This window comes from Phasianus colchicus, chromosome 21 (genome assembly GCF_987193195.1).
Source record: "Phasianus colchicus chromosome 21, bPhaCol1.hap1.1, whole genome shotgun sequence".
In the NCBI taxonomy this organism is placed as follows: domain Eukaryota; kingdom Metazoa; phylum Chordata; class Aves; order Galliformes; family Phasianidae; genus Phasianus; species Phasianus colchicus.
Genome location: NC_143456.1, coordinates 970,298 through 985,939, shown reverse-complemented (window position 1 = coordinate 985,939; position 15,642 = coordinate 970,298). Strand labels below are relative to the sequence as shown.

Genomic DNA, 15,642 nt, shown 5'->3' with positions numbered 1-15,642 from the left:
ACATCTGTAATGATGTCATCAGCACTGCAGTACCTACTGAAACCTCTTCAGAGAGCAGTGAGATCTCATCAGAGATCAGCCTGAGGCTGAGAAAAGCCCTTTGAGTTCTGATGCCCAGTGAGCGCAGTGCTCAGCAAGTGGCTGGTTGCTGCTTTCCCCTTTCTGAGGCTTTCATGTACTTCAGGTGTCAACTAAAACTCACTCTGCATACCTAGTGTGGCTCACTCTTAGCCCTAATCCTTACCCTAAACCTGGCTCCTATGCCTAATCCTAACCTTAAACCTCACCCCTAGCCCTAATCCTAATCCTAACCCTAACCCTAACCTCTAAACCTAACCCTCCTAATAACCCTAACCTAACCTCTAATCTTTACTCTAAATTAAATGCATAAATCTACCCCTAAATCTAAACCTAACCTCATAACCACTATCCCTAACACACAGCCCTAACCCAAACCCTAAACCTAACCCCTAACTCAGAACTAAACCCTAAACCTAACCTAACAATAAGCATCACCCATACCCTAATACTAACTCCCAAACCTAGCACTAAACTCTAAACCTAATCCCTTAACCCTAAATTCTAAATCTAACACAGAACCCTAACTGTAACTCCTAACACTAACCTTTACCAAAACACAAAATCTTAACATTAAATCTAACCCTAAACTCTAGCCCTAATGGTAATGCCAACCCTAACTCTTATCCCAAACCATAACCTAAACCCCAACCATAACCCTAACCTCCGACCCTAACCACTAACCCTAACTATAACTCAAACTTCTAAGCCTAATCCTAAAGGTACTCATAACCCTAAAGCATAAACCCTAAACACTTTAAAACTGAAGCTAATCATAACCCTAAAACTAACCCCTAACTCTAAACCTGTTCCCTAAACCTAACGTCTAACTCCCAACCGTAACCCTAATAACCCTAACTCTAAGCCTAGCCATAACCCCTAACACTAAACCTAACCCTCATAACTCTAACACTAACTTCTGTTTCCTAACCCCAAAGCCCTAACACTGACCTTTAACCCTAACCCCTAACTCCTAAATCTATCCCTAAATCTAACCCTAACTATAACGCTAACCCTAACCCCTAAACCTAACTCCTAACCCCTAACCTTAATTCTAACCCTAATTCCAAAAAAAACCCTAACCACTAACCATAACCCTAATTTTAACACCAAACTCTATCCACTAACTCTAACCCCGTACCCATACCCTTACTCATAACCCTAAACCCTAATCCTAACCCCTATCTCCAACCCTAATCTGTCACCCTATTAATTCAAACCCAACCTCCTAACTCCCTAACCCTAAATCCTAACCTCTAACTTCCAACCCTAACCTGTACCCCTAACCCTAACTCTTACCCCTAACCCAAACCCCTAACTCCTAACAATAACCCTAATGCTAGCCCCTGACCATAAACCTAATAACCCTAACTCTAACCCTAACGCTAATCACTAAAGCCTGACCTTAATCCTAACCCTAATAAAACTAACCCTAGTAATCCTAACCCAAACCCTAACCACTAACCCGTAGCCCTAAGTCTAGCCCCTAACTCCCAATCCTCTGATAACCCTAACCCTAATCATTAACCCCAACCTTAACCCTAACACTAATAACCCTAACTCTAATAACCCTAACCCTAAGAATCCTAACACTAACCCCAACACTAACCTTAACCCCTAACCCTAACTCTAACCATAAGCCCTAAGATGTACCCCTACCCCTAACCCAGCCATTTCCCGCTCCGCCCTTTTGCCGCACCACTTGAGCCCTGCTGTCCTTACAGCTGTTTGCCATGGACACAGCTTGGCAACAAAATAGCCATCTCGAGGAAGGAGTGAATGCTGAAAACAGAAGTGTGAAAACCCCACACACGCATGGCGTGCACCCCGTGCTCATTTCCCACAGACTGAACACACTGTTTGATGAAGCTCAGAAGGTTTGTCCTGAAGACAACCAGTGCTGGCTGGGAGATGACTGGGAATCACAGCGGTGTTTTCTGGGTCTTCTGCACCTCTCCTGATCCGCCCAGCACGGCGCTGGCTGTGGTTGCACACATTCAGAGCTCAGGGAGAGCTGAACGAAGCGGTCCATAATGTGGAAAGACTGTTCAGCGCACCTCTAACGGGGATCGTGCTGCACAAACAGAAGGCAGATATGCCTGATGAAGTGCTGGAAGGGTTGCTGAAGGAGGCTAGATGTGCCAGGTGACCACATAATTAAAATGTACGGGAACATCTGAAGAGTATGTGACCATCAGAGCACCAGTGGCATTGATACCCCGCTGCAACATCCCGCAGAGGATTCAAACGTTCCAACACGACCAGTTTGCCGGGCAGAACGCAACATTTCCCCTCACTGCCATGCGGAGGCGGTGCTTTAGCAGGGGGATCCATGCATTCACATAGTCTTGCAGTTAAACCGCTCCGCAGCTCCTGCCGGGGACGCACGGCGTTTTCTAACAGCGGGTTTTTCCGCAGCCAATCCCTGAGCCGTCCCGCCCAGGGCCGCTCCCAGCGGGTTCTGTGAGCCCCTTTTGGCACAGGCAGCTGTGGCACGTTTTTCCTCATCTCGCTTAACTGGTCGGACTTGAGACGAAAGTCCCCTTCCCATTCACAACGTCGTCGTTCAGCTTCTGTAAAGGTGGCTGTTAGGAAAGACGCTGCTGCCTCTGCTTCCCCGCCTTTTCCCAGGGACGTTCCTTTAATTAGAGCGCTGTTTGTACGTTAGGGCGGTTTTAGCTCTCCTGGAGCTGAGCTGCGTGCAGCACGCGGAGCACCAGCGATCGTGAGTGAGGGATATTTGGTCGTGTTTCTGAATCTGCTGCGATCCCAGAAGCCCAACCCCACTGCGGCAGAACTTCGGGTATCGCGGCGCTTCTCTTTTTGCACTCGAAGAGCGGAGGGGCCGCGCCCTCCCCGTCCTTCCACAACGCATCGATGCCGCACCTGCCAGCCACGCCGACGCCGTCAGCGCGGCGCTCCGCGCCGTGACGGCCGGTCCGAAGCTGCGGAGGCGGCGCGGCCGTACCGCAGCGCCGCAGTGCCCGCAATCCGCCCTGCCCGCCCTGCCCGCGCTCGGCTCCCCGCGGCCGCCAGAGGGCGCTGCCGCCGCCCCGCGTCCCAGGCGACGAAATGGCGGAGCCGCTGTGGAGCGCGGAGGCGGGCGGCGGGCTGTACCGCTCCCGGGACCCCGTGCGCAACCTGCGGCTGCGGTGAGCGCCCGGCTCCGGCTCCGGCTCCGGGTCGCGCTCCCTCTCACGATCCCTCCCTCCTTCCCCGCAGGGTCGCCATCCAACGGGTGACCACCGCCGGGCCCTTCCCGCCGCAGGCCGCGCCGTCCCCGAGCGGCGGCCCCGAGCTGCTGGAGCTGCGCGCCCGCACCGCGCACGGTGCTGCCGGGCGGCCCCCGGCCGAGGAGGAGCGGGCCGAGGTGGGCTGGCAGCAGAAGCTCTTCAGCCAGGTGGGAGCCCTTGCGGGCCGTGCCGGCGCCCCGCAGCCGCCCTTCCCCGGGCTGTGCCGTCCCTCGGGCCGCTTCCCTCCCCTCGTTGCTTTTTTCTGAACGCGTTTCCAGAACCGCAGCCGGCACTCGAGCGTGTGACTGACCGACGCCCCGTTATGCAGACAGAGCCTTTGCCGGGCTCCGTGAACTTCTGTGGCTCTGTCTTCAAGAAATAACTGAAATTTACTCCCCCTGTGATGCTTTTAGTTTGAGGTGGATCTGTACCAAAATGAATCCGCCTGCCAGACTCCCCTGGACCGGCAGTACCACGAAGAGATCCTGAGGCTGGAGAAGGCTGGCGGTCGGAAGAACCACCGCATCTTCACCTACACCGATCACGACCGATTCACCAACCTAGAGGAGGTACCGGCTGGGAGCTCTGCAGAGTCCATACAGCACCACCACAGGGGGATGTTTGTGGTTTTGCAGCCGTGGCAAAATGTGCCAGGTATCCCGGGAGCAGGAGAATGAACTGCTTCTGCAGAGCAGCTTTGCTCCCTGTCCCAGACAGGTTGAGCTCTTCACACTTCAGAGCGATGGGCGGGGACAGCTTGGAGGCATTTGGCTCTGCAGAGCTGTGTTGTTACAGAAATTCTCAGCTGGCACATTGCTGACCAAAGTGAGAATTCTGGACACTGAGTGTAGTCACAGGGCACAAGACTCAATTGGAGCTGCGCACCCGGAGCAGACTTGCTTGCAAGTTTTCTGCATTTTCAGATACGTAGTTACATGTGGTTATCTCATCTCTAATCACAGAATCACAGAATTGCCAGGGTTGGAAGGGACCTCAAGGATCATGAATCTCCAATGCAGGGCCACCAACTTTCCCACCTAATGCTAGACCAGGCTGCCCAGGGCCCCATCCAATCTGGCCTTGAACACCTCCAGGGATGGGGCATCCACAACCTCTCTGGGCAGCCTGTTCCAGTAATCTCATAATATTGCTGAGTGAAACCTAACAAAGCAGCTTTGGATGAATCACTGCAGTGACTCTTCGAGTCAGCCTTTTAATAGTTATGGTGCCAAACACTGGAAAGCACAGGCTGTCAAGGACATGTCAGAGGGGCTGGGATTCTAGGATCTTGGTTGTCTACAAGTCTGCTTTGTACATTGAAGTGGCAGAGTAGCAAGGTCTTTATCTCACGGGTTGGGCTGTCCTTCCAGTCCTTGTGTTCAGCAAGCATCTTTTAGTTTGCATGCTGTTTGAACTAGCAAAATCTAGTAAAATTCCACTGATTGACATAAAATGGAAACTACTATATATATATATACACATACCAACAAAGTCAACTGATTTTCATGCTACAAAGACTGGTTGGTACAATAGTTAGTGGGGGAAAGATCACATTTATAGGTAACCTGCTGGGTGGAACTCAGCTATGCTTTGTCACAAGAGCAGTGAAGGAAATCTGCAGTCTTTAAACAGCTTTTCCTTATACTTGTGTGTATAAATACTTATTCTGGTTTCCAGGGGCAGAGTTGCATTTGAGAGAAAAGTCCTTTTGTAATTAAGCTAGTTCTATTCTGTTTCTCTCTTCCAGCGCTGCCAGAAGGTAACTGACTCAGACTGTGAGATGCCATCATATCTGGCAGAGAGGATGGCCAATGTGAGGAGGAGAAGACAGGACCGTAAGCCACTGTGAGTTCAGACTGAGGCTCAGAACTTGAAGGAGGTTTCCCGGTGTCCCTGCTGCAGGGCAGCCTGTTCTGTGGAAGCTGTTGGCTTGAGCTGTGCTGGATTCAGAATCTGGCAGTTCGACTCCTTGCTGGGGGGGGCTGTGCCAGGCTGCTGGCGTGAGTTCTGCTGACCGTAAGTTGTGCTCTTCTGTTATTGACAGAGAAACGAGTTCTCTCAAGTCAAAAATCATCACCTGGGAGCCCTCAGAAGAATTTATAAAGAACAATCATGTGATTAACACTCCTGTTCAGACTATGTACATCATGGGGGACTTGGGACCTTATGGGAAGTAAGTAAAATCCTGAAGCGATCCTAATTTCCCAGAAGCAAACCCTTCTCCTTACTCAAGTTTCCCACTTCTCTCTTTAGTTGAGGGAATTCCAAGTGCAAATCTGGCTGCCTTTTCTCTCTGCTTCTTACCTCACTGGGGGGTACTGAATGTGTCCCTCCAAAAGGTTTTTTTAAACTAATGTAGGGAAGTACGGGAGTATTTGTGCCTTTCTGTACCTCCATGTGCCTTCACCAGCTCTGCTGTTCCAGAGCAAGTAAGTGTGTGCTCTATTGAGACTTCCTTTGTGTTTCTTGATGTCTTCCATTAGGCTTGGTCAGAGGGAATACGAACACGTTCTTTGTACAATCAAGGTGGATGGCAATGGGGTGATCACAGTGAAGCCTGACTTTACTGGCACCAGGGGAGCCTACTGGTGAGTGGGGCAGGGCTGGTGCTACTCATGGGGCTGAAATTGCTGTCTCTTGGTCAGCAGGGTGGCTCAGCCCTTAAATTAAAGGATATTATTAAGATTTGTACCCGAGATTTCTAAGGCTGTTTCATTCTGGTGCTTGGTGTCATTGTGCACGTGATGTGTTGGGCTCTGGAGCCAGGCACTTGGGGTACAGGCTGTGTATGCACCCAACAAATCTGAGTCTCTTTTTGAGTCACTGATGCTAGCAGGCACTTAGCAATGAGGAGAGGGCCATTAGTGCCCTTGTGTTGCCACACAGGTCTTGCTGGGGGGATTGCTGCCTCAGGATGGCACAGCTGGTGTTGCTGCTTGGGGCTGTTTCTTGTGTGATGCAAGAGTTTTTCTCTGTGTGGTTTGGGTTCTGCAGGATTGAGCTGGGCGGACAGAAGCGAGAGTTGTGGAAATACACCATTGAGAATGCATCTGTGCAAGTGCAGCAGGAGGAGGAGGAGCGTGAGCAGCGTGTGTTCAGAGATGTAAGAACTGGTCTCCACTGATTATATTAATCAGTCCAGATTTGACAGAGGGATCTCAGTCTCTCACATAAGACGTAATTGTTAGTGCTGTAGACACCAAAAACTGGCAAAATGAAAACTGGCAGTGAGTTTCATTGTGCCCAGTGATTTAAGAACTCCGATAAATATTCCCTCTCTGCTTCGTTTCTTACTCTGGGCAGATGGCCATGTCCATTTGCCACTGGTATTAGTTGTGTTGGCCACTGACTGCAGTTGATAGATGTAGTCAGAGTTGATGCAAGAAACCACTCAAACTCATGCCTTTCTAGTGTGCCCTGTCTAAGGTTTTTCTTTCCTTTGGAGCAGGGGATAAACCCTTTCCTTCATCTTCCTGTTGCTGCCTGTGTACTCATCAGATTTCTTGTTGGCTATAATCCTGTTTGGATCTCATTTTGTGCCTTGTGTTTTAGTGTTAAATTTGTAAGCTTCCCTGTTGTTATTGTGGTCAGTAAGGGAATCCTAATTTACCTGCGCTGTGTTGTTTGAGATTTGCTGATTGTAGCTTCTTTTTGTGTAAGATTTGGCTTGGTGAGGTCTTCTCTGAAGTTGGTTTCATGTTATGTAGTTTGCATGGTTTTTTTTTTGTTCAATTCTTACCTCTCTATATCTGCTGCAATAACAGAAAAAACTGTTAGATAAGCCCATCAACAATTTAATTAGCTTTTAAGTTATGATTTTTTGCAGTAATATAAGTAATAACATATAATCAAAAATACACTTTTTCTTATCCTGTTCTGTGTTTTCAGCTGTACAGTCGGCACAGAGAGTACCTCAGCAGCCTGGTAGGCTCAGAATTTGAGATGGTGAGTCCCAGCAGTGCTCAGCAGAGACGTGGTGCCCTGCTGCCTTCCGAGGCTGCTCTCCTGGTCAATGTGGCTGCCGCTTATACCACAGTCTCAAAGATGTCCTTGCTCTTGAGGTGCACTGGCAGCTTTTACGTTGTGGCCTCCTGCTGAAAATTGGGCAGAAAGGTACTGATTTCAAGGGATACTGGAGCCTGCAGAGGTCAAATGCGTCTGTCAGGCTTGCAGCATACTGAGCACTGCATGCATTGGCTGAAGGCCATAGACTGTAGTAAGTTAAGGAAAGATGGTTTATGTATTTGGGGTAGAGATTGCTGTTAAATTCTTGAATCTCATATGCATCTGTGTATCAATTTGTTCATATAAACAGCTCTCCCCATCCCTCAAACTCATGCACAGTTTCCTTGCTCACTAAGTTATCCAGACTGCAATTTTTTTAGCAAAAACGTCTTGTTTGCTAAAGTGAGGAAGTTGTTGTACTCTTTTTTTGTTATTCAGAAGCAATTATCAGTTCATCTGTAGGATTTTTCATTGGAGGGGGATGTGTGTTTCATATCCTTGGGTAACACTGCAGAAGTAATAGGACCATGATTTCATGATTCCTGCAGTTGACTTCTCACTACATTTTACATCCATCTAGAAATCTGTCAAAAACTGATTTACAGAGCAGTGAACTCCTGCAGAATGGGAATTTAGTCTTTTGGGGGATCCTCTGTATGGGAGGAGCCGTCACTTCTGGAAGGGATGTGAGGATGACATGAGAAGTAATGACTCCTCCCTAACAAGTGAATTGAACCACTCAGTGTGATGTATCCTCTCGAGACCTTGCAAGGAGGGAACTGTGTGAAGTTCCAGCAGTGGTCGCTGAGCCCTTTCTCTTGTTTATCTGCTTGTTCTCACAGACTCTTCCTGGTACACTGCGGCTTTTTGTGAATGGAGAAGTAGGTGAGTCTCACTGTGAGCTGTAACTGCAGGGGCAAATCTGCCTGCTGGGACAGCAGAGGCTGTGAAGGGTCCAGAGATTCCTTGTTCATGTCCTGATCCAGAGTAGGTGTTTCTCTAGAAACCTTTGCTGTTTCCCTCTTTTCCCCTGCTCTTGCAGACTAATGTGTTGTGTGGCACTTGCAGGTTAGAGGTTACAAATGCTACAGCTGTTCTGTCCAGACATACAGATATGAATAAAGGGCAACAGTTCAGGGAATTAATAGACGTTATTAAAAAGAGAGCAATTAAATATGTAACCTCCCTAGTCTCGTTAGTTTTATGGGGACAGGGCTAGATTTGAGAAGGAATCATCTCTGAGGACCATATCTGTTACTTTAAGGACCCTGGCCTTTTCCAGCTTCCAGCAGTAACTTTTTCCCCAAAGTGGTTTGGGCTGCCTCTCTCAGATGTCTTCAGTGAATGCTGGAGGAGTTTATATGGAAGTGAGTGGCTGAAATTCATTCTCTTTTTTCAGTTTCAGCTCAAGGCTATGAGTATGACAACCTTTATGTTCATTTCTTTCTAGAGCTGCCTAAATGTGAGTATTCATGGTTCTAGCTGTATCACAACAATTTAAGGAATAAAGCATGCTTTGGCTTATCCTCAGATCAGCTTTGCTAAAAGTTGATAAAAGTTAATGTAGGGGCTGGGATCTAATCAGAGGTCTTCAAAGCTGGAGTGCAGAACTCAATGGTTTGAAGGAAAGAGACATGCTGGGGAGCATCAGCATCTTCCCTTTGTGTCCCTTCCAAATTTGGCTGTATTTGATCCACGGCCTTCTCAGCCAGTGATGACGGTGTCTGGCAAATTAGTGCAGGTTCATTCCTGGTGCTGCAGAGAAGAGCCATCCTGTTTTCTTTGTCTCAGCGATGGCCTTATCTGATTTCGGTGCCCACCACCGTGTTTTCATGTTTTGTGCTGTTTTCAATTTTGGCTGGTAAAGTTCCCAGCACTAACATGTACATCTTGCTTTCTACTTAACCCCCCTGAAGCAATGGCCCTGGCTTCCCTCTGGTTATGCCTTGACGTTTGCCTGAGGAGATATTGCCTGTACTAATAAGTACATTTAGATAAGGTTGTACTCTTGTGATAAGGTGGAGTTGGTAATGTCAGTTCCAGGGTGATCTGGGAAGCAGTCATTGTCTGGAACAAGATGGAGCAGAATGCATGTAAATTCACTGTGGCGAACATCTGGATCTGACTTTCTCCTTCAAGCAGCTCTGAGTTCTTCCTCTCACCCAGAGCATTCATCACTGTACTCACGTTCTTTTCTCCCAGACTGGTCAAGCCCTGCATTTCAGCAGCTGTCAGGAGTGACTCAGACCTGTGCCACCAAGACAGTGGGCTGGGTAAGGACACTTTAAAACCTGCATAGCAGAGTTTCTCTGAGGTGAAATGTGTAACAAGCTACAGATTTATCCTCACGACAGCTCCTTCCAATTGCAGAGCATATTAGGAATCTGCCTCATTGTGGTTGTACTTGACATCTTACACGGCGTTGCTGTGTTCAAATTAAAATTCAGAGCAGTTTAACCTCACTTTTTTCTTCATGCTGTCTGATTTCTTTTGGATCTTTGATTTTTGTGTGCTTTAATGCTCAGAGTTAATGAAGCATTGTTCTGGCTTGCCTGGGAATGGAGTGCACAGAGTCTCTGAACTGATTTCTCAGAATGATTCCCTCCTCCTGTCTGTGTAGTTCAGTTGCTGTCCCCAGCTCTGCTCTCGGATACAGCCACATTTGAATGTTATCAACTTTCTGGTCTTATGTGCTCTAATTTGGATACTATAAAATTCATTGTCATACAGTACATCAGTAAGAATGTTGTTTGAAGTGTTCTATAAAGAACAGGTGTTCTATTAGGGTGTGTAATAATTATGCAAATAGCTGAATTGTCTTTTGAAGTGTGTTGCTCTTTTTCCTTTTCCATTATTTTTAACAGCCTGTTCTATTAACATGGCATTGAGAGTGCATGCAGGTCCTTTCGACGTCATTATTGCTGTCTTTTATCTTTTTCTCCCTGCAGTCTGTGTCCCCTGCAGTACCAGTGATGAACTCTCGTGACAAGGAATCTGACCTCTGTCCTGTTCCTTTCCTAGGATAACGTGGCGTACTTCTGCTACCCCTTCACTTTGGAGATGTTTTTTACCCAAGAGGACGAATCAGAAGGTGTGTCTCCTTGTTTCTCTGAGATGTAAAACTGACTTCTCTTGATTGCATCGTGCCACTCAATGTGTTGATGCTCCTTTGCTAAGGAGAAAGGACAGGTGTAAACAAGGGAATCAAAGAATCATCACTTCCAACCTCTGACTCCACACAGGACCACACAAAAGTCAAACCATTGTTCTAAGAGCATTGTCCAAATGCTTCCTGAACTCTGGCAGGCTTGGTGCTGTGACCACTCAAGGGAAATGTTCATTCAGTGAATGTGCTCCCCATCACCACACAGCCTCTGCACACATGCTATTTTATGCCCTGCCCAGCACTGCATTGCTGTTCTTATGTATTCATTGACATTGCTTTGTTTCCATATTACAGTCAGCTTCATTCATTTGCAGAATGACTTGGATTTTAGTTTGTCTGTCTCAAAATGCCTGGCATGTTGGTCTTCAGTGCCATGTCTGTCGTACTGCATAGAAGGGTGGCTTTCTGCAGTGGAGGAAACAGGCACATTTTTGTACATAGCTAAAACTCTGTGCTGAGTCTAATGTTTGCAGACACAGTCAGTGACCTGTATAATCTTTGTATAGTCCATGTCACTTGGAAATTTCCTGCTCTGTTTTCAGCAGTGCTCCTCTGCTTCCTTTTGCTACTGCTTCACTGTGTTGCTGCTGCTGCTCAGTCCTCACCAGCCCTGCTGCTCTTTGGTTTGCAGTCACTCTGGGCAGCTTTGCAGAATGTCTTGCCACTTGAATGTAATTTATGCATCAAACCAACACTAACAAACTTTCTGCCTAGAATATGATGAGTTTGTTTCACCATGGAGAAAATAAATGCTCGGAGGTCTTTTGGACAATCCAAGTTAATAGTCCCCAGCAGTGATGAGAAAGATCAGAGATAAAAAGACTCCTCTGTTTTGCATCAGTTGTTCGCAAAGTAGTGTCATAACTGCTCAAAGACAACTGAGAAATCAGTTTGATGATTCTCAGAGACTCAACAAAACAAAGACTTTTTCCCAATTTTTTAGCATTTTAGCGATGTGTTTTCATCCTCAAGTCTGAGAGTTCATCTTTTAGATGATAAAACAATCATGGATACATGGTTTGTCATTTTGGGGGAAGTAGAGAAAGGACTCCTTGCTAATGGAGTTTAAGTGTTCAGGAATTTTTTTTCTCTCTGATAGTCTCCCTCTTCATCATTCAAAAAATTGTAATCTGCACCCTTTCCTTGCAGACTGTCTCCCTCAGTGGCCCATTCTCTACTTTGAGGTTCTGTCCCTGGATTTCTGGCAGAGGTATCGTGTTGAAGGATATGGTTCTTTGGTGCTGCCAGCATCTCCAGGTAAAAAAAAAAACAAGTGTCTTTGGGGCAGCATGTTAAGTGTGTAGGGAAATGAGAGTTCAGTGGTTCTCTTGGGACAGCTGCACCTAGTTCTGGGAGGCTTCACCTTTGCATTTTGAAATGAATAGTTTGCTGTCTGTGAAGCAGCAAAGAGTGATGTGATGTGTCCTGCACCTTCTGCCATGTTGAGGAACATTGTGTTCTGCTGTGCTTGCTCTTCCAGTGGTTCTGATGGAGAACTGTAGTGAAAAAGCTCTGCATATCCATCTTTACAATAGCAGTAGGCCTCTCCTGTCCCACATGAAATCCCAGCTCACAGCTAGTCTGACATCATCACATAGTAAAGGGGATAGTTTCAGTGCTGGCTGTGTGATTGGGGCTTGCTCAGTGGAAAATTCTGGAAACCAGTAGGTATTCATCAGTAGATATCCATATGCCATGATGTCCTCTATGTCTTTGGACTGTTGGTCAGTACTGCTAAATTGTCCTGTTGTCTTGTCTCAGGTCTCCACATGCTCACCATCCCTACCTGGCGCCCTGTAGAGCTGGGTACAGTTGCTGAGATGAGGAGATTTTTCATTGGTGGGTCTCCTGAGCTGGAGGACATGACCTACGCCAGGATACCAACAACCTTCAAGGTAGGCTTAGCTATAGAATGTTGCTCTTGCTGGGAAAATGGTGGATTATGCTCTTAGAATCATAGATTCATAGATTATCCCAAGTTGGAAGAGGTCCAAAGGATTATCAAGTCCAGCTCCTGGCTCTACACAGGACTTCCCACAGCTAAAGTGCATGTCCTGTGTCCAGACACTTCTCCAACTCATAGAATCATAGAATCATAGAATGGCCTGGGTTGAAAAGGACCTCAACAGGTTCCAACCCCCTGCAGGGTCAACGTGCAGGGTCGACAACCACCAGACCAGGCTGCCCAGAGCCACATCCAGCCTGGCCTTGAATGCCTCCAGCAATGGGGCATCCACAACCTCCTTGGGCAACCTGTTCCAGTGCCAACCAGTCACGACCCTCTGTGAAAAACTTCCTCTTACTATCTAACTTAAACTTCCCTGTATCAGTTTAAGACCATTCCCCATTGTCCTATCACTATCCACCCTCATAAACAGCTGTTCCCCTTCCTGTTTATATGCTCCCATCTCCAGCAGCTCCAACTTCAGCAGCATGTTCCATGCCCAACAAGCCTCTTAGGGAAGACCTCTCACCATCTTTGTTGTCCTCCTTTGGAATCTCTTGAATAGGTTGATATCTTTCTCCTCTCGTGGCACCCAAGCCAAACACAGTGCTCAAGGTTGAACCCTTCCCCCAGCACTGCACTGGTTAGGTCCTGCCCTCAGCACAGCCTGAAACTGTCTGCTTGTCTCTCTGACGTCAGTTTCTGTTTGAAGTGGGGCAAGGAGTGATTCTGTGACTGCAGGAATGCTTGTCCTGGTGGGGCACACTTATTTCTGCTGGGGTCAACCTGCTGTAATAGGTTACAGGCTGTAGGTACTCTATCTTGTGCTGTTTCTGCAGGGAAAGCATCTGAGCCGCTTTGGTTTTCGCACAGAGACAACAGGGAATGTCACGTTCCGGCTTTACTGCCTGCAGCAGTCCAAGTGAGTGCAGCAAAGTGAGCACAAGCTCTGTCTCATAAGCTCTGTCTTGTGTGCTGTGTTCTTCCAGCCCTGACCTCGAGCTGTACTTTTGTGCAGAGCCTTTCTGGAAACCAGTGCCTTGAGGCATCACATGCAGAGTGTTCTGGACCGGCTTGGAGGCTTCAGCCAGCAGAGCTCTGTCTACAATGTTTTGGGTAGGGTCTTCAGTATTCCTCTGTGTGGAGGGCCTTTGGCTCTCTTTTACCTTCTTTTTACAGGGTGGTCAGGATATTTCAGGAGAATCCATTGCTGGCAGTGGAATTATCCCCCACTGTGAGCTCTCTCTGAGTTAAAGCAGAAGTTTAATGTTCTGACCTGACATTGCTGGAAATTTGAGGAGGCATCAGCCCTGAGCAGGCAGGAGGGATACTCACTCCATGAGGGCAAAGACTGGGCTGGGCTGCCCGGTCTGGCACCAAACACAGCTTGTGGCTGTGGTGCATGGGGTCGATCTCTGATCCGTTATGCACAGAGCAAAGACAGTGCTTGGAAGTGAAGAGAGCAGCAGCAGGCAGGTGGTACTTAGCGAGACTCCTGTTCTGAGAGGCAATGTGCACTGGGCAGAGTTGGCCTTCCACTTCCCTGTGTCTGATGCATTTTGACTTGCTGTCATTTGCTGTGTTGCAGAGGCTTTCCAGCGGGCTCGGCGCCGGATGCAGGAGGCCCGTGAGAGCCTTCCCCAGGACCTCATCAGCACCTCTGCCTCCAGCGTGCAGCAGCCACAGGAACCCTGACTGACAGACTGACAGCCTCTTCTCCATGGCCTGGGGGCAGCCCACATCTCTCTGACAGACGCTCCCAGTAGTCTGGGCAGTAGTCTGTAGCACATCCATTCTGAGAATTGTTGTGTTTCCACAGGTATGCTGTTGTTTCGAGGCATTTTGTTACCAGGCCCTAATGATGGAGCCAGTTGTTCATGTTACTGCTGAGCAGACTAGAATACTTCCATGAGACCTGTGGACTTTTTGAATACTGAATTATAAGTGATTAGAAAAATTTCAAATCTACTTGACTTGATAGATTTACTTCTTGAAGAAGAAAGTGATGTTGAAGGTCAGGGTATGAATGTTGTTTGAGATTTAATTAAATGAATAGTTAACTTAATGATGGTTGTCATCAGCATTTGTAGCTCTAGGTCAGTTTTCAGTAAAATGAATCTGACCACCTGTGATTTAAGACTGATTCATTCCTAGAGAAAGAGAGGGGTCTTCATCACATGGAAACCAAAGCAAGGAAATTATGTGTGACAGTCCAGACTGGAGGAAAGGGTTACGTTCTGTATTCCTTTGTGTCTGTGGAATTTCTGGCTCTTCTGTCTGCAGAGATGGGCAGAAGGACTTTGGGAATACAACTGAAAACTCTCTCTTTAGTTCATAGAAGAGCTGGGTTGGATGTTTTGCAGATGAGAACAGATTGTAACATTTGCACAGCAGCTGAACTTTGAACTGTTAAGCTCTTCATCTGAGCTGCAACTCATTGCTCAGGCTCTGCAATGCACTGCATTGCTTCCTGGGGAAGCATATGTTTACCCAGTTTTTACCCACTTTCTTCTTCTTTTCTCAACCTTTTTTATTCCTCTATTTTTGTTCCTGTCTCATGTTTACAGGAGTGAGGCTACCTGCAGACCAACAGTGATAGGAAGAAAAATCTCAGGCTGAGTGCATCTGAAAAGCCAGAATTCACAGGCAGGACACAAATAGGAACTGGTTTCCTCCTCTTATTCCCCATGTTCCTCCCTAGCAGGGGATGGCTGTCGAGGAGGAGATGCAGCACATAGATGGGCTTGGGATCGAGGTGTGAACTTGACGATGGATGCTGTCACTTAGAAAAGAGGACTTTTGCTTGCCTACCTCACCTGCTACTCCTCCTTTTCAGTAGAAACTGCCAGTGTGGATGAGGAAGCATGGCCTGTTAGCACAGCAGTGTTCTTGGCCCAGCACTGGGTAATGTTTCGTGAATGAGTCAGCTCTCCAGTCTCGCTGGGTGATGTGATGTGACAGATAAGGCATGATGGATATGAATGCTGAGCTCTGGAATAGCAGAACTGAGGCTTCTGTGGTCCCTGGGGATGTGATCACAATTCACAGGGACTGACCCACACTGTGCCCAGGATGAGAAGTGTTCATGGCATACAGAGCTGCTCAGTCAGCTCAGCCTTCTACCTGGGTTTCATGGTTCATGTGGTAGCCCTGTATGTTTATTGCCAGTTCACAAACTATAATTAATTTCTGTTGGAGTGTTTCTGTGTGCTTAT

The 15,642-nt window shown here is 47.5% G+C and overlaps 1 protein-coding gene across 3 annotated transcripts; it reads left to right on the top strand.

The window, feature by feature from the left end:
• Positions 1-3,089: 3,089 nt before the first annotated feature.
• MKS1 (MKS transition zone complex subunit 1) lies at positions 3,090-15,642 on the top strand. 3 transcript variants are annotated; one of them, XR_016459196.1, is made up of 18 exons: positions 3,091-3,230; positions 3,301-3,478; positions 3,725-3,880; positions 5,059-5,156; positions 5,356-5,484; positions 5,795-5,899; positions 6,306-6,414; positions 7,200-7,256; positions 8,159-8,201; positions 8,716-8,778; positions 9,519-9,589; positions 10,338-10,407; positions 11,632-11,739; positions 12,244-12,377; positions 13,267-13,349; positions 13,446-13,543; positions 14,016-14,246; positions 14,995-15,642. XR_016459196.1 is itself a non-coding variant. In XM_031591990.2 (17 exons), the coding sequence occupies exons 1-17, from the start codon at positions 3,151-3,153 to the stop codon at positions 14,120-14,122; spliced, it is 1,689 nt and encodes a 562-aa protein (XP_031447850.1). In that variant the 5' UTR covers positions 3,091-3,150; the 3' UTR covers positions 14,123-14,556. The 3 variants fall into 3 exon arrangements, 2 of the variants coding, with proteins under 2 accessions (XP_031447851.1, XP_031447850.1); XM_031591990.2 differs by lacking the exon at positions 14,995-15,642 and having other exon boundaries at positions 14,016-14,556; XM_031591991.2 differs by lacking the exons at positions 13,267-13,349; positions 14,016-14,246; positions 14,995-15,642 and having other exon boundaries at positions 3,090-3,230; positions 13,417-13,543.